At 51.5% G+C, this 21,930-nt stretch overlaps 1 protein-coding gene across 1 annotated transcript in view; it reads right to left on the bottom strand.

The window, feature by feature from the left end:
• pkhd1l1.1 (PKHD1 like 1, tandem duplicate 1) overlaps window positions 1-21,930 on the bottom strand; it is a 63,151-nt gene that overhangs the window by 21,908 nt on the left and 19,313 nt on the right. The window contains exons 33-51 of the mRNA XM_056583435.1: window positions 19,505-19,697; window positions 17,138-17,280; window positions 15,949-16,053; window positions 14,883-15,071; window positions 14,266-14,439; window positions 13,593-13,792; window positions 11,961-12,948; window positions 11,048-11,296; window positions 10,506-10,655; window positions 9,088-9,262; window positions 8,156-8,312; window positions 7,649-7,805; window positions 6,567-6,776; window positions 5,950-6,079; window positions 4,292-4,533; window positions 3,551-3,687; window positions 2,301-3,333; window positions 1,724-1,918; window positions 1,135-1,286 (exon numbers count right to left, since the gene is read on the bottom strand). Coding sequence (XP_056439410.1) covers window positions 1,135-1,286; window positions 1,724-1,918; window positions 2,301-3,333; window positions 3,551-3,687; window positions 4,292-4,533; window positions 5,950-6,079; window positions 6,567-6,776; window positions 7,649-7,805; window positions 8,156-8,312; window positions 9,088-9,262; window positions 10,506-10,655; window positions 11,048-11,296; window positions 11,961-12,948; window positions 13,593-13,792; window positions 14,266-14,439; window positions 14,883-15,071; window positions 15,949-16,053; window positions 17,138-17,280; window positions 19,505-19,697 — 4,979 coding nt within the window. The remainder of the gene's footprint in view (window positions 1-1,134; window positions 1,287-1,723; window positions 1,919-2,300; window positions 3,334-3,550; window positions 3,688-4,291; window positions 4,534-5,949; window positions 6,080-6,566; window positions 6,777-7,648; window positions 7,806-8,155; window positions 8,313-9,087; window positions 9,263-10,505; window positions 10,656-11,047; window positions 11,297-11,960; window positions 12,949-13,592; window positions 13,793-14,265; window positions 14,440-14,882; window positions 15,072-15,948; window positions 16,054-17,137; window positions 17,281-19,504; window positions 19,698-21,930) is intronic.

Genomic DNA, 21,930 nt, shown 5'->3' with positions numbered 1-21,930 from the left:
CGCCTACAGTGTTAATCCATTGCTAAAGTGTTTACATGACATTAAAGCCTGGATGTCTCTTAACTTTTTAAATTTTAATGAAAAAAATACTGAAGTCATGGTCTTTGGTGGCACTTCTGTGATCCCTCTGGTTGATCTGGGTTCTTTAGCACAGTTCCACAAGCCAATTATGACCAATCTGGGGGAAAAAGTGGACTCAGACCTTAAATTTGACAGCCAGATTAAAGCTGTGGTGAAGTCTAGCTTTTTCCAGTTGAGGCAGCTGGCAAAAAATAAACCAGTCCTTCAGGGACAGCACTTTGAAATAGTAATCCACGCCTTTGTGACCACCCGGCTGGATTACTGCAATGCACTTTATATGGGGGTTAGCAGGTCCTCCATTGCTCGACTGCAACTGGTACAAAATGCGGCTGCCCATCTTTTAATTAGCACAAGAAAGTATGAGCACATTTCAACTATTTTAGCTTCACTCCACTGGTTGCCTGTGCATTTTAGAATTCACTTTAAATTATTTTATTTGTTTTTAAAGCCTTGAATGGCCTTGCCCCACCCTACCTATCCGAGCTGCTCCAGCCCTACATTCCCAGCCGCTCTCTCAGGTCAGCTGACCAGCTGCTCCTGACAGAGCCCAGATCCAGGCTAAAACTCAGATGTGAACGAGCTTTTTCCGTTGCAGCTCTAGAACGGGGGAATAATTTGCCACTGTCTCTTTTTAACTCCCATCCTAAAACGCACCTCTTTTCTCTGGCTTTTAACTCCAGGTAGCGTGTTGATGTTATAAAGATGTGTTGATGTTATGTAAATGTATCATGTGGGCAGTGCATTTTATTATATTTATATATTTCTTATTTTGTTGTACAGCACTTTGGGAACCTTGTGTTTTTTTATTTGTGCTATATAAATAAAGTGGATTGGATTGTTGCACACGTGATGCGATGCATTGGCAAAACACAAACTCAATACTTTCTCATAATTTTCATATTAAAGCCACGGTAGAACTTGGATATTTATTCAACCTTTAGTAACGTGTTGCTATAGACACCACACAGCCACACAACGATGGAGCATGCACCTGGTTCTGTCTTTGTGGTTCTAACAGTAATGCACCGTATGTGTGTTGGGTCGGTGAGGTACCTTGAAGGAGTAGAACCCTGCTGAGTAGGTGATGTTGGTGATCTGGTCCACGTCTTTGAAGTACCAGTTGTACGTCTGTCCAGAGGGCAGCAGAGCCATCCAGCCCAGCTTGTGAGTGAGCCTCTTCTTCAGATAGGGAACGCCACTGGAGCCTGACAGGGGGGAGCAATAACTGTTCAACCGAATACCTTCACGCAGGAAACTACACAACTTATTGCATTTGTACATTTCAATGATTCTGATTTTGATTTAAATTCTTTTTTTTCTTTTTTTTTACTTTATTTGGTTTTCTATTACAATTGATCCTGTTTATCCATCCTGATTCTATAATTGTGTCAGTGTGTGCATAAGCAGGTGCAAAAGGTACTCAGTATATAGCGCCGTGATCTTTCTGTGTATGCATCGATATAAGGTAGGACGTGTGTGTGCGTGTCTGTGTGTGTGCCTGTTTGTCTGTGAGTCTTTGTGTGTGTATGTGTGTGTCCCCATGTGTGTGTCCCCATGTGTGTGTCCCCATGTGTGTGTGTGTGTGTGCATGTGTGTGTACGTGTGTGCCTGCCCATGTGTGTGTGTGTGTGTCTGGAGGTACCGTGCTGGTTGCTCAGCACCAGGTCCTTGCCCTGCAGGGAGGAGGGCCCGGGTTTGTTGAGGGAGACGCGGTGTAAGTCCACGCTGGGGTCACACAGCGCCCCCGGGTAGTCACCCCCGCTCCACTCCGGGCTGGGCCTGCAGAGGGCCGGGTCCAGCAGGCCGCTCATGGGAACCACCTTCTGATTGACCTGGCCTGGGGGCAAGGCATCGGAGGGGGGACGGGTTAAACAAGAGTTTAAATGAAGGCGGCCGCAGGAAAACGTTAAGATAGATGAAAACATCTCATGAACAAAGTGTGTGGTTCTGTGTGTACACACGTTTACGGGACAACTTCACCGTGACATCCTCATGGATTAATAAGTAATAAATAAGAGAAGAGAAGTGGATATTTTGGGAGGTTTTTCATAAACAACGCATTAAACCCCAGTGAGTTCCCAGTCCGCTCGGACATGCGCCACCCGTGACCTCGGACCCGGAACATGTAATCGCCCGCGTCCGCGGTCCCCCCCCCCCCCCCCCCCCCCCCCCCCCCCCCGCGCGCTGTGTGATGTTCCCCTCTCCGCTCGTACGCTCACCTGTGAGGGAGCCGTCCAGGTCCACCAGCTGCACCTCGTGCTCCCAGCGGAAGGCCCCCCTGTTGGTGGTGTTGACGAACTCCACACGCCGGAAGCGCACGGCCCAGCCGCCGCAGTCGTGCACACAGGTGCCGTCCACGGCCGTCACGCCGATGGCGGCGCTCCCGTTCCGGTCAAAGTTGACGAAAGTGGTACCGATGACGCTCATGCCGTCGTCGAAGGGCGCGATCACGCCGCGGCGCGTGCGGTACTCCCAGCCGGCGCCGTTCAGCGCGCCGACGTGGCCCACCATCGTGCTGTTGGACAGCGTGGCTCCGCCCTCCTCGCCAAAGTCCCGCACCGCCCACGGCCGGATGCGCTTGGCCTCCACGCCCGCCTTCTCGTTGTTGGCCATCAGGAAGCCGCTGAACTGCAGCGCGCCCGCGTTCACCCACTCGGCGCCCTTCTCGCAGTTCCACACCGTCAGGCCGCGGAACACGGCGGGCTGGGGCGTGGAGGAGCGGCAGCTCCCGCCCGCCATGGGGAAGTAGTCCTGGAAGATCCACAGGCCGAACCAGCCCTGCGAGTGCACGGTGTTGTTGGTGAACTCGCCCAGGGGCACCCTCTTCTGGCACACGTTGCGGTCGTAGGACGGCCCGTCGGGGTGCTCGTGCATGCGGTACCAGAAGCCGAAGTGCGTGCCGCCGGCGGCGGCGTTGTGGCGCACCACGTTGTTGGGGTTGGTGACCCAGTAGGCGGCGGGCGTGACGTCGTCGTTCAGCAGGCTGGTGCTCTGCCGCACGAACACGGCCAGGTTGTACTGCAGCACGTTGCCCGTCTCCACGCCGTCCTCGATGAAGAAGGCGCCGCCCATGATGTCGTAGATGACGTTGTGCTCCACCAGCAGCCGGTGGGTGTCGTGGATGGTCACCGCCCGGTTGAACGTCTGGTGGATGGCGCAGCCGCGCACGTACGAGGCGTTGTGCACGTCGCCCATCAGGTGCCAGTGGATAGGGTAGCGGCCCAGACGGAAGGCCTGGCCCGCGTGGAACACCTGGGGGGGGGGGGGGGGGGGGGGTTCAGACGGAGAACGGGGTCGGCTTAGCTCAGGAGATAGAGCGGGTTGTCTTTTAACTGGAGGGTTGAATTCCGCCAACAGATACATTCTAAACTCTAAATTAGAAGGTATTTAGGATTTGCCAATGTCCAGCAGGTCAGCCTAAAATGGACTAGAAATTGAATCTTAGAAATTCAACGTTTTTCTCTTTTACCTCCACGTGTGCGAGTCTCCCGACCGCCAGGTTCTCGTTGGGCCGGGGGGCGTGGAACATGATGCAGCCGCCGAACTGGTCGCTGCCCGTCTCCTCGCCAAACCGCCCCTGGAAGCAGGTCTGGGTGGCAAACTCCCCTGAAACCCACCGACAACGGGTCAACACCAGTTTATTAGTAAAGCGGGAAGTGACAGGACTGCGATGGGATCAAGTGGGATGGCGTTACCTGATTCAGGTGCCCCAAATGGCCCCTAAACCCCAGTGGGAAAACAAAGTCGTCGTGGATCTTTGTGTCCAATAGCTCTGGAAATATGCGTTTAGCTGGGAGTAGCGGACATCTTGTATTTTCACCGAGAAGTTTCTAACTCCGCAAGATGTCTGCTACTTCCACCTAAAAGCGTTTTTCCGGAGTGGTCGTTTTAGGAACTTCCCTGTAAAATACAAAATGTCTGCTCTGTAAAAACGTTTTTAGCTGGGAGTAGCAGAAACCTTTTATTTTATTGAATTTTACAGAGAAGTCTTTTCTCTGTAAAGAGAAGGAATTTCTTAGTGAAATACAAGATGTCTGCTACTACCCTCTAAAAGCGTTTTTCCAGAGTGGTCCTTTTCTATCGGGTCTCACAAAAAACGTTGTCGCAAACAACTTTGTGAGACCCAATCAGAAACCGCTCTCTGATCCGGGGGTCTGCCGGGCCCTTTAAGGGTGGGCCGGACCGGCCTGCTGGGGGACAACAACAGTACCTGTGTTGAAGCCTTCGGGGCAGGCCTCAATCTTCTCCGCCCAGTCCATGGACTGGGAGCCCCGGACCACCACGTTCCTGGTGAGGAGCCCCACCTCGGCCCGGCCCTCCAGCACTTTGCCGCCGGGCAGCGGGATCGACACCCCCAGGTGGGTGTGCTCAAGGGCCTCGGTCAGGGTGAGGGTCATCCCGTCGGCGGACACCGAGGCGATGGTCCTCACCTCGTTCTCCGCCTGGCTGTGCCTGTAGAGCACACGTTTTAAGTATTAAAGGTGACATATCATACCACCAGGTGTGATTGTGATCAGCTGTTACAACGGCTTGTAACGGCTAATCACACTCACACCAAGGGCTGGGTAAAATTATCGATTTAATCGATTTTGGATCGATTTCATTACAATTTGGCAATATTGATTCATAGGGCATGAGCTCAATTTTTTTGGGTTTTGTTTTGTTTTGTTACCATTATTATTATTTTTGCACTTTATAACAATGCCTTAATGCAATTTGCAGTGATGGAATGTTGTAGATCAAGCACACTTTCATTTGCATTCCTTTCTAATTTCAAAATTAAACTTTTGAGACTTGAGACAGTTTTGTTTGCAGCTCAAGTTTAAACTGTCCAATTTACAAGCTTGCACTTAAAACCTGTTGTTTGAAGTGAAGAGAAAAAATAAAGGACATTTGTATTTTGTTACACAGGTGAGACATTTCCATTATTTAAGAGCAGATTGAATGTAATCGAATCGTGATTAATCGATTCAAAACCTTACGAAACGAAATTGAATCGATTTAGGAAATTGGCCACGATACCCAGCCCTACTCACACCTGGTGGTATAATATGTCACCTTTAAAAAAAGAAGTCTTTAAAATAGAAGTTGCACCCATGGACCGTACTGATACGATTTTCAAACATTATACCGCAAGATATTTAGTGCAATTATGTCTATACGCCCTCCAAAAGAATGTAAAAAATCGGATTGCTTTAGTTATAGGTAGTTTAATAATATTGATAAAGTAAACGCAGGCCCACGTGGTTTGGATCTGAGGTCAGATCCACTGGAAGCAGCCCGATTGTGAGAACCACCGGTGGAGATTTGCATAATTCCTGGTTTCGACTGCCGCCTGCAGCCGATGCTTTGCGCAGCGGATCGGCTTGCTAATCGCCCCCCCGCAGGTGTTTACAGGTAGGGGGGTTTCATTACACCGGGTTAACCCTTTGTTAACCCTTTGTTAACGAAAAATAGTCCTGTGCGATTTGAACAATTAGGGTGTATAGCATTTATTTATACATTTTCCTACCTGGAAGTGTGTGTGATTGTGTGTGTGTGTATTTATAGATGCTCTCGTAAAAGTGGGATTATGTTATCATGTGGCACTTTTTAAGCCACTGCTGCCGAAATGTGCCTGAAATATGCCTAAAGATGCCCGAAAGGTCCAAGTACTTCAATTGAAAATAGATGTAAAACTGTCTTGGTGTATGTGTGTCCGTGTGTGTGCCTGTGTGTGTGTGCCTGTGTGTGTGTGCCTGTGTGTGTGTGTGTGTGCCTGTGTGTGTGTATGTGTGTCTGATGTTGTTTTTTCTATAATATTTTTTTTTCTCATTTTAAGTTTCAACGTTACTTCCTGTCTGGGCAGGAAGGGGCGGTCCCTCGTACCTGTGTCCCGTGGAGGCGATGACGATCTCGTCCCCCATCCTCCAGGTGACCCCCAGCTTCAGCGTGATGGTGCTGGAGCCGGAGGGGGCCGTCTGGGCCAGGTGGGTCCAGGTGACCGGAACCGGGATACCTAGGGGACCACCGGTCAGAACACACACACACACACACACACACACACACACACAGTTGGACCTCAGGGCAGGGGTAGTGGTGGGGAATCAGAAATAAAAAGCACCGCTCGGGGAAACACACACACCTCAGATTACTCCATACCATAATACCACTCATGTCCCATAACAAACGTATTTAAAAAAAAACACCGGATAGGTCGGTTCTGCTTGACTATTGTCAACACCATTGTCGTGCTACAAAGACAATGTCATTTCTGTAGGTGGTTTGGGGTTCCATGTTGTGTTGAGGACGACTAGGATTACGTCGAGGACAACAACCGAGACTTTAGAGTGTGGTCTCGGTGTCATGTCGGGCTGTCAGTCAGACGCCGTCCAAAGGGCTGATTATGGTTTTGCCTACCGGTCTAACTCCTTAACCAGTAGGCCTCGGGATGCCTGCAGGAAAAAGGGACAGCAAACCTCATGCTTTCTCTTAGCGGCTCGTACCGTGGAGGTCCAGGACCCCCTCGCGGACCGCCAGGGTCTTGGTGCCGTAGACGGGCAGCTCGGTTGAGCGCAGGTGTCCGTGCAGCGTGATGATGGCCTTGTGCTGGAAGGGCGCCCCCTCCTGGCCCACCTGCAGCCGGCCGCCGTCGGTGATCAGGATGTTCTCGGCCTGCAGCTCCAGGTCCTTCTCCTCAAACACCAGCGTTCCTCCTGGGCACAACAACACAGCACAGGTCCTTCTCCACACACCAAGCTCTGTGAGGCCTACTCTGTCTATAGAGGTTGATGTTGATGTGGGTGTTGGATGTTGGTGTGACGCTGAACGTTCAAGGTGGCCGACTCTGCTGGTGCTACGACAGTCTGGAACTGATGTCCTACGACGTAGGACGTGAGCTCTCAGTTTTAGCTCCCGGTGTTAGCTCTAGGTGTGTTAACTCTGTGTGTTAGCTCCAGTTGTGTTAGCTCCAGGTGTGTTAACTCTCAGTGTGTTAGCTCCAGTTGTGTTAGCTCCAGGTGTGTTAACTCTCAGTGTGTTAGCTCCAGTTGTGTTAGCTCCAGGTGTGTTAACTCTCAGTGTGTTAGCTCCAGTTGTGTTAGCTCCAGGTGTATTAACTCTCAGTGTGTTAGCTCCAGTTGTGTTAGCTCCAGGTGTGTTAACTCTCAGTGTGTTAGCTCCAGTTGTGTTAGCTCCAGGTGTGTTAACTCTCAGTGTGTTAGCTCCAGTTGTGTTAGCTCCAGGTGTGTTAACTCTCAGTGTGTTAGCTCCAGTTGTGTTAGCTCCAGGTGTGTTAACTCTCAGTGTGTTAGCTCCAGTTGTGTTAGCTCCAGGTGTGTTAACTCTCAGTGTGTTAGCTCCAGTTGTGTTAGCTCCAGGTGTGTTAACTCTCAGTGTGTTAGCTCCAGTTGTGTTAGCTCCAGGTGTGTTAACTCTCAGTGTGTTAGCTCCAGTTGTGTTAGCTCCAGGTGTGTTAACTCTCAGTGTGTTAGCTCCAGTTGTGTTAGCTCCAGGTGTGTTAGTAACCATTGCGTTAGCTCCATGTTTGTTAGCCTCTGTTGTGTGTAACGCTCCCAGGGTGCGTTACCTTTGATGAGGAGCATCTTGAGCACGGGGGTGCTCTCGTCCAGCAGGATGGTCTGGCCCTTGGTGATGACCACGAACGTGCCCTTCTCCGGGGGGGTCAGGCCTCCCCAGGTGAACCGGGACGACCACACGTCGATGTAGAAGAAGTCGGCGTTATCCTAGAAGATGCATAAAATAAATGTACCTAAGAAATGTACGGTCTACAAGGGAACAGCTGGTAGCGGTTAACATGAGAAAACACATTTATGGGATTTGGGCGATAGACTTTAGTAACTATGTGATGTTTTATATCTAAATCATCGCTTGGTAATTCTTTATCCACAATGTCTAATTTAAGTTATTCCTACTACTTTTCAGCTGAAGCGTGGGATTACTTTGGCTTTGAACATGGGTCGATACAGACCCATGTTCAAAGCATGTATATAGTAGCATTGTGACGGCTAGTCACAATGCTACTAGCCGTGAGGTGACCTCAGGTTCCCCTATCGGTGGCGGGGGGGGGGCTCACCATCCTAGCGATGCCGCGGTCTCCGATGCTGACCCGGACCTTGGCCTCCTGCGAGCGCCCCTGGGAGTTGGTCACACACACGATGTGCGTGGCGTTGGTGGACTGCACGTCGCACACCGACCCCGCCACGGTCACGTTGACCTCGCTGATGCTGGTGCTGATGGGAGGAGGGGGGAGGTGGGGGGGGATAGGGCAAGACAGGGCGAGTTCATTTCAACAGCCCCCTTCAAACACAAGGGCTTTCCCGGTGCTTTACAAAGGCAGGAGTCACACGGGGAAACGTTCAAAGGAAAATTGTTGTGAAAATTCAAAGCGTCTTCGATTCCATAAGTGCGCACATTGCTGGAATGGTGGGCCCCAGTTGGACTCAAACCCCGATCCTTTGCAGTGTTAATGCCTTGCTCTACCAATAAAGCCAGAAAGGACCACCAAACATGCTCAGAATCAGAAAATATGGGAATGGGAAGGGAATCCATTACTTGCCGTTCCAAATAAAATACCAACAGGTCAGACAAAACAAGGACAGAAGGAAAAGGGAGTATCTGCAACAGTTACAAATCACTGTGGTGTGTATCCAGAGTGGCCAATCCACTTGTAAGCCCGGAGCACACGGAGCGCAAATCTCTCCTCATATTTGTAGTGCGACCAAAAAAGAAATGTACAATGGAGCAAAAGGCACGGCGCTCGAATCAGCTTTTCTACACTCAAGTCCGTCTTGGACTTAAAATAAAAAATAAATAATAATAATAATAAAAGAAAATCGCAAAACTCGATTATGTTAACTTTGTGATCGTTTGACGCTAAAATCGAAATTGCGATCAGACTTGGATTAATCGCCCCGCCCTACGTTGTCTTCCCGTATGCTGTGGGCTGTGGTCTACGGCCAGGCTGTGGCAGCGGTTCACCACAGGGGCCCTAGTGGGGGGGCGTACCTGAAGCCGGAGCCGCTGATGGTGATCCGCGTGCCCCCGGCGGTGCCCCCGCGGCGGGGGGCCACCCCGCTGACCACCGGGGTCAGCAGGGTCCTGTAGGTGAAGCCCCCCGACATGTTGGCCGCGTTCCCCTCGTTGGCAACCGTCACCGCGCAGCCCACCTCCGAGCTGTTGCCTGGAGACGCAGACGCACACACGCGCATGGGTACACGCACACACACACACAGACACACACACACGAACACAAGTGGACGAGCAGGCACATGCAAGCGCACACACACATAGACAAGCACACACAAACAGACATGCATACACACACACACAAACACACACACACACACACACGTAAACACATATACACACACGTACAAGCACACATACACAAACATGCACAGACACACACGGACATGCATATACACACACACACACACAAACACACACACGCGTAAACACATACACGCACACAGAGGCACACACACAAACATGCACAGACAGACACACACAGACATGCGTACACAAACAGCCACACGGATATGCATACACACACACACACGGGCACGCATATACAAACACAAAAACACACACATCCAGACACACACACATCCAGACAAAGAGACCTGATTAGCTCAAATGAAGCGAGTGTGAGAAGTGAGTGTGAGAACACTGACTGTCCGTCAGTGTTTAGTCTGATAAGACATTACACTCCAAGCCCAGCGTGAAGCTAGACCTCACTAGGGCGCCCAAAGGTCAACCGTTTAACACCTTTCTGCTCACACACAATCAGAGGAATCTGGGTCTAAAAATACACGCGTCACAGTTTTTCCTTTGTCAACGGGACCGCCCGGAAAATGACAGTTGGGAATGTGAACAACACGGTGGAAGAGTGTGAGGTTCAATACCTTTTTGTTTTTGTCTTTTGCTGAATGATTGATGTTTCTTTCAGAGTCATTCCTCGCAGGTGTTTTCACAGTTCACCATTACTTTGGCCATTCTTTTATTCCTTTTATTTTATATAATTGGTTGTCACACTGTTATGACGTGGTTCTCAGTTTCAATGAATGGAGGCGGACATTGTAATTATGCCAATCATACAACTGGTAGTTAAAAAACTTCACTGTAAGCTTTTTGAAGAAAGTGTTTTTATTAAATAGTGATAATAAGTGGGTACTTTGACGGCAAATGGATTAAGGTTTCTTTATACTACACTGTCAGTTTTATCCTGTTTAACATCATCTTTTATTTAATTACAGCCTGCCTAATATTTGTGGAACGGATAGTAACCAATAGTGTTGGTATGAAACAAAAAAAACAGTTTTTTTCACCACATGCTATTTACTCTTGGCCATATGAGACCGTAGGCATCGGGGATCGAACCCAGGACCTTTGGTGTGGGAGTGGGCACGCCCTGTGGTACGTACCGTGGTTTGGGGGGGACAGACAGTAGAGCTGGGTGGACGTGGACCGGTCCCTGTAGACCTCACACTCCTCCCCACAGATCTGCACGCGGGACTCGCTGGGATCGAACCCGGATCCCTGGACCACCAGCATAGCCCCGCCCCCGAAGCTGCCTGCGTTTCAGAGGAGAGGAAATAAGGCTTCGGTCACCTTGGGTCATCTAGGAACCACTGATCCATTGAGGTTGTATGTTATACGTCCTGGCACTTAATGTACCCACTTATTGTATGTCGTATTTAGTTATGGTACTTAGTTATGTAGCATCTTATCCTAGGTATATCTTTGTTGTATGCGGGGAATGGGTTAACATTGCGATTGTTGGTGCTATGAACATCCTTACTGGAATGTTTTGTTTCACTTTCTTATGACAAATGTACTTAATGTAAGTTGCTTTGGATAAAAGCGTCGGCTAAATGGCCAAATTGTAAATGTGAATTAACCCACTTTCTGAGCGCTTTTTTCCAAGCCATTTTCTTCAGGGTCCTTTGACCTTTGACCCGCTCACCTTCATCGGGCTGCACGGCGCTGATCAGGAGCTCGTAGGTGAACTTGACGTCGGAGCGGGCGCGACCTTTGACCTTGTGGTGGACCCTGACCTCGTAGGTGCCCCCGGGGCTCTCCCCGGCCGTGCACCACACGTGGGTGTCGTTCACCGCCGTCACGTTGCACGGCGCGTGGTTGATGGTCACCCCCACCAGCTGGGGGTCGCCGCCGAAGCCCTGGCCCACGAGGGTGAGGGCCGCCCCGCTGGCCCCTGGAGGTAAGGGGGGGGGGGGGCAAAAGGGGGAGGGAGGGAGAGGGGGGAGGATGGAGGGGGTTAGAGACTGTTGAGAGACTATTTTTAGTTTCTCCTTTCTCCATTTTGGCTGCTTCTCTGGCCCCGGTAAGACACCACAGAGGGGTCTTATATAGGTCACTGGGTTTGTCAATATAGTTTTATGTAGTGTGGCAGACGCCAGGGAGGAGTGAGGGGAGTGGTAGGTCTGGCAACTTGGTTAACTTTTTCCAGTTAACGAGGCAGACCTGAAGGCCGTTAAGCTGAAGTGCTTGCAGTTAAAACGGAGAGCAGGCTACCACAAGCCAGACCTAGGGTTAGCAAGATACAGAGAGGGCTGGATCATAAAGGAGGTGGATGACCCCTTTCCTACCCTGGTTGTGTTTACTAGGTGAATAAACCATTCTAAGTTGAACCTCACATCTGGGGCCTCACCTCGAACCTCACATCTGGGGCCTCACATCTGGGGCCTCACATCTCGAACCTCACATCTGGGGCCTCACCTCGAACCTCATATCTTGGGCCTCACACCTGGGGCCTCACATCTGGGGCCCCACACCTGGGGCCTCACATCTGGGGCCTCACCTCGAACCTCACACCTGGGGCCTCACACCTGGGGGAGGGCGGGGGTTGTTGAACTCACCGGTGGAGGGCATGAGAGAGGAGACGTTGGGGGTCTGAGCCTGGGCGTAGGTGAAGTTGAGCGGGGGGTACTCCACGTCGAACACGTTGATCTGCACCGTCACCTGACCCCCGCCCCGCCCCTCAGGGGTCAGGCAGCGCAGCTCTCCGGGAGTCATCTCTTGGACGTGACACGGCTCGTCGCCGACCATCACACTCGTGTTGCCCGGGGCGAAGCCGTTGCCCGTGACGACCAGCGGGGTCCCGCCGGCGACGCTGCCGGTGGCGGGGGCGAGGGAGGCCCGCGCCAGGCTGACGAGCGATGCTGCGCCCGTGGCCAGCCCCTTGCTCCTCACGACCACGCGGAGGGGGTGCTCCCCCGCCGGGAGAGCCCCCACCATCAGGGTGATGGCGCCGTCCGTCGCCGCGGTGACCTCCAGCTCCCAGGGGCCGGCGAACACCGACACGTCTCCGGCGTCACCGCCGAACCCGGAGCCCGAGAGGGTCACCGCCGTCGTCCCGTTGCCGTCGACGATGCCGGGCGCCACGCCGGTGACGGCGGGCGTGGCCGCGGCGTCGTACGTGAAGGAGCAGTCGGAGGAGCAGGCGGCGGTGAGGCGGCCCGCCTGGTAGACCACGTCCCCGGAACCGGGCTGGGGCCGGGGGCCGGTGTCGCAGACCACCCGGGTGTAGTTGACGGAGACCACCTCGCACTCAACGCCCGCCACGGTCACCCGCCCCTCCCACGAGAAGCCGGACCCCCAGACGCTGAGCCGGGTGTAGCCGGTGGGGCTGCCCATAGGGGGCGCCACCGAGTCCACCACGGGCAGCAGCACCAGGCGCCGCTCCAGCTCGCCGCGGACGGCCAGGAGGGCGGCCCCCAGGTTGCGGACCACCATGGCCACAGGGTGGGGCACGCCCACCGGGGCCCCGCTGTCCAGGGGCACCCGGAAGAAGAGCTCCGTCTGGGTGCTGTTGAGCACCTCACAGGGCAGGCCCCCCACGGTCACCTAGCGCACACACACACACACGCACACGCACACGCACACGCACACGCACACACAGTCAGCATGAATCACCACTGCGTTTATTTGTTTGGGTGACACAGTCTTGGATTCCTTGAATCGAACCACGACTATGGATGGATTGACTACAATCTGGAGGAGGGACACATTCCTTCCAACAATAAACCCTTTAATATATTTTCTCAAATCAGGACTATATATTAGAATCTGGTTAATCCAGTATTGCAGTTTCATATTGAAATATCTCAATATAACTAATAAACAAAACAAGTCAAGACAGAACATGACACTGAATCCTAACAGAACTTAAAGGTGACATATCATACCACCAGGTGTGAGTGTCATTAGCCGTTAAAAGACGTTTTGAAAATCTGCCTCTTCTGACATCACAAGTGGGCGTGTCCACCTAGATGCGTGCTGGATAGATCAGTCTACCGGCCTACCCAGTGGACTGTAGCAAACGTTGCTCATCTATCTGTCATGGCATGTAACGGCTCATCACACTCACACCTGATGGTATAATATGTCCCCTTTAAAAAAACAAGATGGCCGTCTCAACAACAACATCTTGGCATTATCAGGTTCTATCAGGAGTCGGCAGCCAATGGGAGGGGGTTTTAGTGTCTGACCTCGTTGGCGCAGGCGGTGTCGCTGAAGCCGTTGCCCTGGAGACGCACCACCTGGTGGGCGGTGCCCTGCAGGGGGGAGACGGAGGTCACCATGGGAGTGGCGCACGGCGACAACTTCAACAGCGTCTCATTGGTCGACGGGCCACAGTCTGGGGCTGCAGCGGTGCATTGTGGAACGGAGCGGGCCGTTCTCATTGGCCCTGTGGGGGAGAGGGGCAGAAGGGGAGGTGAGGCTCTTGATTGGACGGTTTGGAATTCATGGAAATCATATTAATGAATACAGCTGACCTAATCAACATTACTAAATTAATGGATATAGCTAGCTTAATCAACATTGCTAAATTAATGAGTATAGCTGACCTAGTCAACATTACTGAATTAATGAATATAGCTGACCTAGTCAACATTACTCAATTAATGGATATAGCTAACTCATCAACATTGCTAAATTAATTTATAGAAATAAATGTATAAATATTGTAAATGAATATATATTAATACTAAATCAATCAAGATTACAAAATGAATCAATATATTTTCTCTTCTTCCTCCCCTCTTCTTCCCATGAAGATCTGATCTTCATCCATCGCACCAGAAGTACTGAATCAGGACCAGGTTTGTTATAAACACTGTATATATACCCTTACAACCCCACCCCCTAACAGTCATTTACCATCCGCTGCCCTGCGAGCCTCCATGCCCCCCAGGGTGACGATGATAGGTGGGGTCTGGTCCCCGGGGGGTCTCACGCGGACCACCCCCTGCAGGGCGTGGCCTCTACCGCTGGTGATGGGGCCGCTGCTGTAGTAGAAGACACCGGGCGTGGTGAAGCGGTACCTGAAGAACCCTGAGAGAGAGAGAGAGAGAGGGGGGGGGGGGGGGAGAGAGAGGGGGGGGGAGAGGGAGGGAGAGAGAGAGAGGGGGGGGAGAGAGAGAGAGAGAGAGAGAGAGAGTGAAGTCGATGGTGCTGGTGGAGGTAGTGTTGCTGATGGAGGCATTAGTGAACATGGAGGAAGAAAGAGATGTTGTAGAGCTAATGTTGGGATGCAGTCGTTGATGGTCGTGGTGGTGCTTTCGGAGGTACGGGTGGAGGTCATGGTTTAGCTGAAGAGGCCGGTGTTGGTGACGGAGGTATGGGGGAACATTGGGTGGAGGTGATAAAGCTAAATGTTGTGATGGAGTCTTTGACGGTCGTGATAGTCTTGGTGGTGGTGGTGGTGGTATGGGTGGAGCTCATGGTGTGGCTGTAGAGGCCTGTCGGTGACGGTGCTGGGGGGGGGGTCCTCCTACCTTTGGGCGTGGGGGTCTCCCCGCTGTTGAAGGCTCCTTCGTCGTCGGGCTCGGTGGCCCCGGGGCTGGAGACGCTGAACACCCGGTAGTTCTTTGGCTGGAAGAGCGGGGCCTCCCAGAGCCAGGCCACCGTGTCCCCCAGGGCCACGTCCAGGCTGGCCGGGCTCCACGCAGACCCCTCACCCTGGCCTGGACCCCGGGGAGCAGCGGCACACCGGCAGGGCGGGGAGGGACACACACACGGTACAATCAGGGAACCACAACAGAACCACAGCTGAACCACAACCGGGTGTAACAGAACCACAACAGGGCTGTAACAGAACCACAACAGAACCACAACAGGCCTTCTAGGCCAAACCTGTGGCCTAGAAGAAGGCCAAACCTGTGGTTCCTAGAGAATGTTTTCAGAGACACAAAACCCAATTCCCCCCCCCCTAAACTGGTTTACAACATCGCCGCCACTCTGCTATTGTTCTCCAACAGCGACCACACTCCCAGCCATGTCCCTCACTCTCTCTGTGTCTCTGTCTCTTTCTCTGTGTCTCTGTCTCTCTCTGTGTGTCTCTGTCTCTCTCTCTGTGTCTTTGTCTCTTCCTCTGTGTCTCTGTCTCTTTCTCTGTGTCTCTGTCTCTTCCTCTGTGTCTCTGTCTCTCTCTCTGTGTCTCTGTCTCTCTCTGTGTGTCTCTGTCTCTCTCTCTGTGTCTTTGTCTCTTCCTCTGTGTCTCTGTCTCTTTCTCTGTGTCTCTGTCTCTTCCTCTGTGTCTCTGTCTCTCTCTCTGTGTCTCTGTCTCTCTCTCTGTGTCTCTGTCTCTCTCTCTGTGTCTCTGTCTCTCTCTCTGTGTCTCTGTCTCTCTCTCTGTGTCTCTGTCTCTCTCTCTGCGTCTCTGTCTCTTCCTCTGCGTCTCTTGCTCTACATAACGCAACCCCACAGCTACTGCTGCATGCTTCCATTTGAGCCCTGGCGAGGTTATGAGTGACAGCTGGACAAAAGACAGCGGGGGCGGAGTAGGAGGATGTAGGAGGTGGAGAGGGGGTGACGGAGGTGGGGAAGGAGGTGTGAGCGTACCGACGGTGCTGCCGTTGTTTCTGACGGTGTGAGTCTCCTCCGCAGACTGCAGGAGGCATTCCAGTTTGTCCTCTGAGGATGTCATCACCTCGCACTCTGCACGGCCTGTCAAACACAGACGCCAAACAAACACAAAGGCATGAGAACAAAGGATGTAATACACTTCAGACAAAAGCTGTCATTTACCTGATGACCTTCTCATCACTGTCTGGGTCTGATCCGCTGAATGTACGTTGTCACTCAATGGTGTCCTAGGTGTGATGTGTGTGTTATTTCCCCTCGAGGACAGAAAAAGGTTAAGCTACGCCGTAGTTGAAACTCGACTCTACTTTGTTTCCCTCCTCCAGTTTGACGGTCTGAGATAAAAGGTGTTGGCGATAACCTTTAAACACCTTGACGATGTTTGCTGCAAGAACACACTCAGGGGGTACTCAGACTAGGCCATCTGTACCGTGCCCAAGTCTGTGTGACACCTGTACCGTACTCAAGTACGATTGCCCCCCGCCCCCTGCTGTGCCAGTGGCCTGTGCTCACACTAGGAAATCTCAACTGGGCCTGAGTACGGTTGCCTCTTGTACATACATCAACACGTCGTAGTACGTCATCACCAAGCGTCCGCTGCTTAGTACAACACAGAGAACACAATTGACACTTTACTGACTTTGTTGCTTATTTGGAGCCGTTCTACTCAGGTACAGCCCTCTCTCACTGAGCGTTTTTACACTGCCAAATATGCCGTTTTATGCAAGCATTTTTCGCGGCACTGTCCGAGTGTTAACACTCCCTGCGGTAAATTGCCTGCTTGATCTAGAACCTCAATTTACCCTCCCGGACCCTGCACACATTGGCGGTTTATTGGGTTTTGTTCTGTTCTAAATGCAAAGGCTCTGCGGTACCAGGGGGGGGGGGGGTAAGTTTAACTTATCTCAAACTTAACTTTAAGATAAGTTAAAGGAATAAATGAGTCTCCTGAGTGAACTGTTTCTAGCAGAAAAGAGCCGGCCTATACTTATGTATTGAGTTATATTTTATAACATCGGTCAGAATGGTGGTACTTGGGGAGACTAATATTTTCTTAGGTGGTATATAAAGTTAGAGAACCACTGGTCTGATGTATTTCCATGTGCTTGTGATGTCTTCCTCTATGTTCCTATGGCGTTCCTCTGTGTTCCTTTGTTGCAGGACTCACCCACGGAGACCCGGACCAGCGAGGCGTTGGAGCTGAAGCCAGCGCCCCAGAGGGTCAGCTGGGTACCCCCCAGCAGGGAGCCCACCCTGGGGGAGACACTGTGGACCTCCAGGACGTACTCGATGCTGGCGTTCACGCCGGGGCTGGGCGGAGCAGGAGGGGGAGGAGCCAGGTGGAGGGGGAGGAGCCGGGGTTGAGGAGGTGAGTATTTGCAGGTGAAAGGTCATTTTATTATTGATATATATTGACTATATTGAATGTGTTGGTAAATAAATGCCCTCCATTTCTGTTTGATAATTTTTGTTGGATGAACGCTGTTTTAAAATGCCCGTTGTGTCTTTGAGCACCTAGAAACTAAGTGTATTTACTTATTCACTTTCATCAATCTATAATTGTGAAAAAATATTAATTTGATCTATTCATTCATATTTAAATCAATATCTATTTATTTTTCACTGACGATCATCATCATCATCATCATCATCCTTATCCTTATGAGCGATTGAGCCAAGGGTTAGGCAGTAGTGAGGGTTAGGCAGTAGTGAGGGTTAGGCAGTAGTGAGGGTTAGGCAGTAGTGAGCTGAGGGTTAGGCAGTAGTGAGGGTTAGGCAGTAGTGAGGGTTAGGCAGTAGTGAGCTGAGGGTTAGGCAGTAGTGAGCTGAGGGTTAGGCAGTAGTGAGGGTTAGGCAGTAGTGAGGGTTAGGCAGTAGTGAGGGTTAGGCAGTAGTGAGGGTTAGGCAGTAGTGAGAGTTAGGCAGTAGTGAGGGTTAGGCAGTTGTGAGCCGAGGGTTAGGCAGTAGTGAGGGTTAGGCAGTAGTGAGGGTTAGGCAGTAGTGAGCTGAGGGTTAGGCAGTAGTGAGGGTTAGGCAGTAGTGAGGGTTAGGCAGTAGTGAGGGTTAGGCAGTAGTGAGGGTTAGGCAGTAGTGAGGGTTAGGCAGTAGTGAGAGTTAGGCAGTAGTGAGGGTTAGGCAGTTGTGAGCCGAGGGTTAGGCAGTAGTGAGGGTTAGGCAGTAGTGAGGGTTAGGCAGTAGTGAGCTGAGGGTTAGGCAGTAGTGAGGGTTAGGCAGTAGTGAGGGTTAGGCAGTAGTGAGGGTTAGGCAGTAGTGAGGGTTAGGCAGTAGTGAGGGTTAGGCAGTAGTGAGCTGAGGGTTAGGCAGTAGTGAGGGTTAGGCAGTAGTGAGGGTTAGGCAGTTGTGAGCCGAGGGTTAGGCAGTAGTGAGGGTTAGGCAGTAGTGAGGGTTAGGCAGTAGTGAGCTGAGGGTTAGGCAGTAGTGAGGGTTAGGCAGTAGTGAGGGTTAGGCAGTAGTGAGGGTTAGGCAGTAGTGAGGGTTAGGCAGTAGTGAGCTGAGGGTTAGGCAGTAGTGAGGGTTAGGCAGTAGTGAGGGTTAGGCAGTAGTGAGCTGAGGGTTAGGCAGTAGTGAGCTGAGGGTTAGGCAGTAGTGAGGGTTAGGCAGTAGTGAGGGTTAGGCAGTAGTGAGGGTTAGGCAGTAGTGAGAGTTAGGCAGTAGTGAGGGTTAGGCAGTTGTGAGCCGAGGGTTAGGCAGTAGTGAGGGTTAGGCAGTAGTGAGGGTTAGGCAGTAGTGAGCTGAGGGTTAGGCAGTAGTGAGGGTTAGGCAGTAGTGAGGGTTAGGCAGTAGTGAGGGTTAGGCAGTAGTGAGGGTTAGGCAGTAGTGAGGGTTAGGCAGTAGTGAGAGTTAGGCAGTAGTGAGCTGAGGGTTAGGCAGTAGTGAGGGTTAGGCAGTAGTGAGGGTTAGGCAGTAGTGAGGGTTAGGCAGTAGTGAGGGTTAGGCAGCAGTGAGCTGAGGGTTAGGCAGTAGTGAGGGTTAGGCAGTAGTGAGCTGAGGGTTAGGCAGTAGTGAGGGTTAGGCAGTAGTGAGCTGAGGGTTAGGCAGTAGTGAGGGTTAGGCAGTAGTGAGCTGAGGGTTAGGCAGTAGTGAGGGTTAGGCAGTAGTGAGGGTTAGGCAGCAGTGAGCCGAGGGTTAGGCAGTAGTGAGAGTTAGGCAGTAGTGAGGGTTAGGCAGCAGTGAGCCGAGGGTTAGGCAGTAGTGAGCTGAGGGTTAGGCAGTAGTGAGCTGAGGGTTAGGCAGTAGTGAGGGTTAGGCAGTAGTGAGGGTTAGGCAGCAGTGAGCTGAGGGTTAGGCAGTAGTGAGAGTTAGGCAGTAGTGAGCTGAGGGTTAGGCAGTAGTGAGGGTTAGGCAGTAGTGAGGGTTAGGCAGTAGTGAGGGTTAGGCAGTAGTGAGCTGAGGGTTAGGCAGTAGTGAGGGTTAGGCAGTAGTGAGCTGAGGGTTAGGCAGTAGTGAGCTGAGGGTTAGGCAGTAGTGAGCCGAGGGTTAGGCAGTAGCTCTGTAACATGACATCACCATCTACCTGTTCCGGGGGTTTCCGTTGTTCCCCACCCTCACGTCCACGCGGTACAGCCCCGGGGGCAGGACGGGCAGCAGGCAGGTCAGGTTGCTAGGCGACAACTCCAGCATGGGGCAGGGACCGCGGCCGACGAACACGGCCGTCTCATTGGCCGAGCTCCCCAGGTTGGAGCCAGTGATGGTGAGAACCCGGTGTCCTGCGAGACACAAAGGTATGTGTGCGTGTTAGTGTGTGTGTTGGTGTGTGTGTGTGTGTGTGTACGTGTTAGTGTGTGGCGTGTGTTCCATAGAAGCATTCAGTTGTTGAATGACCTTCGGAGTAATTAAGAGGTCTTGCTTAGTGTGTGTGGGTGGGTGTGTTTGTGTGTGTGTTTGTGTGTGTGTGTGTGTGTGTGTGTGTGTGTGTGTGTGTGTGTGTGTGTGTGTGTGTGTGTGTGTGTGTGTGTGTGTGTGTGTGTGTGTGTGTGTGTGTGTGTGTGTGCGGTGCGGTAATAAGTGCTGGTAATATGTGACAATTACCAGCGCAATTATTTTCCAAAACAATAGTGTGTTGGGACAGGGAGTGTTGATTATATTCTCTGTTACCAATGTGATGAAATGTCCATCACTCAAAGGAGGACAGGAGGGCGGGTTAGGGTGAGAGAGAGAGAGAGAGAGAGAGAGAGAGAGAGAGAGAGAGAGAGAGAGAGAGAGAGAGAGAGAGAGAGAGAGAGAGAGAGAGAGAGAGAGAGAGAGAGAGAGAGAGAGAGAGAGAGAGAGAGAGAGAGAGAGAGAGAGAGAGAGAGAGAGAGAGAGAGAGAGAGAGAGAGAGAATAGGTTGCTATTAGCCTTTGGCATTGAGACAATAGTGAACCTGAGACAGAGATTGAAACTACCCAAGGAGAACGGACACTGCGGCCCGTGAATCACGACATGCCCTGGTCCGCAACAAGATCACCTCATGGTTATTGTCATTGTCTCGTTGCTTTGCACGGGACAATGACAATAAGAGGCGAAGACACAATCTATTTTGGTAATGGTTGAATCTAATGCTCATATGCACGCCACACACATAGTGCACATGCATGCACGCACACACTCTCTCACTCAGCCCTGCACTCATGCACAAATACACAATATAATATAAATAAGTGAGGTACCAATAGCAACAGGGCTGTTCCTCTAAAGGAAATAGTTTGGCTGTCTGACTTACTACACAGTCTGTCTCTGTCTGTCTCTGCCATGATTGCCATGTAGTTCACAGAGGTGGGTGTGGTCAAAGTGTCTGAGGTTCAATCCCTCCATCAAACCCAGCGCTAACTGTGTTTGAACAGGGATACCTTACTGCACATGTAAAAAGAAAAACAGCCCTCCCTTTGTGTGTGGTCACATAACAATGCTAATCCCCTTATAGATATTCTCATAGAGTGTGGTTATGGTTTGGTACATTTTCCTTCCCCTGCGAGCAGCTTGTTTGGTTTGCAGCAGGTGAGTTAGCCCTCAGGGAGAGACCCACTAAGCTACTGCGCTTTGGCCTACATCAAACTGAGCCTTAAACGTGGACGACTATTCTTGTGCTTTCCCACAGAGTAACGTATAGGAGCATGAGGACAAAGGGCTGTGCATCTGTGAGAACGTTTGCTCATATAGGATGTCTGTTAACCCTAACCCTAACCCTTTTAGAGAGAGTGGCCACTCTGTGCTGCCCCAAGCATCTCTATCACCTGTGTGCTATGACATCTAATCAGCCAGTTAGCAGATGCTTTTGACCAAAGAGACTGTAACAGAGTATCTAACAGAGTCTAACAGACATTTGGTTTAGATGTCATCACTGAGCAGGTGGGCTAACAGGGCATCTTGCCCAGGGATGACTACAGTTCAACTGCTGACATTTGGGGTTTGAACCCAGAAACTTCCACTGGGAATTCCGGGGCAGGTTAGTGTAATGGCTAGGCTTTTTTCCACCTCCAGCTGGGAGGCTCCGAGTTCGATCCCCCTGAACCTTAGCCTGGTACTACCAGACTCTCGTACTTCATTTCATTAGCACAGAGAGTCTGGACCCACTCAATTGACAAACGTTAACTCACTTTAAGGCGGGTGTCTGTTGAAGTTTAAAACTATTGGATCTGCCCAGTGCCACTCTGGATCTGCCATAACCAATCGCTAACGTTTGGCCGGGAATCACGTTGCGCACAGGCTGTAAACAATCCAAACACTGTGCGTGAAGATCATGGACCTATTAAAGAAGAATGTCCGTCAACGAGAGCTGACTTGGATCCGCAAAATTTGGACGGAGAAAACCCAGGAATATACCGCAAACCCAGACGTAGTGCTGAAGGGAAATGAAAATTGAGCGGAAGTACTTAGGCGGGCGGAGCCAGGCTACCTGAACCTGGCATCCATGAGCAAACTGACCCTCTCCCAAGGGAGATGAACCTGTGTTCATTGTTA

This window comes from Gadus chalcogrammus, chromosome 22 (genome assembly GCF_026213295.1).
Source record: "Gadus chalcogrammus isolate NIFS_2021 chromosome 22, NIFS_Gcha_1.0, whole genome shotgun sequence".
Taxonomy (NCBI): Eukaryota; Metazoa; Chordata; class Actinopteri; order Gadiformes; family Gadidae; genus Gadus; species Gadus chalcogrammus.
This window is presented reverse-complemented; position numbering and strand designations above follow the sequence as displayed.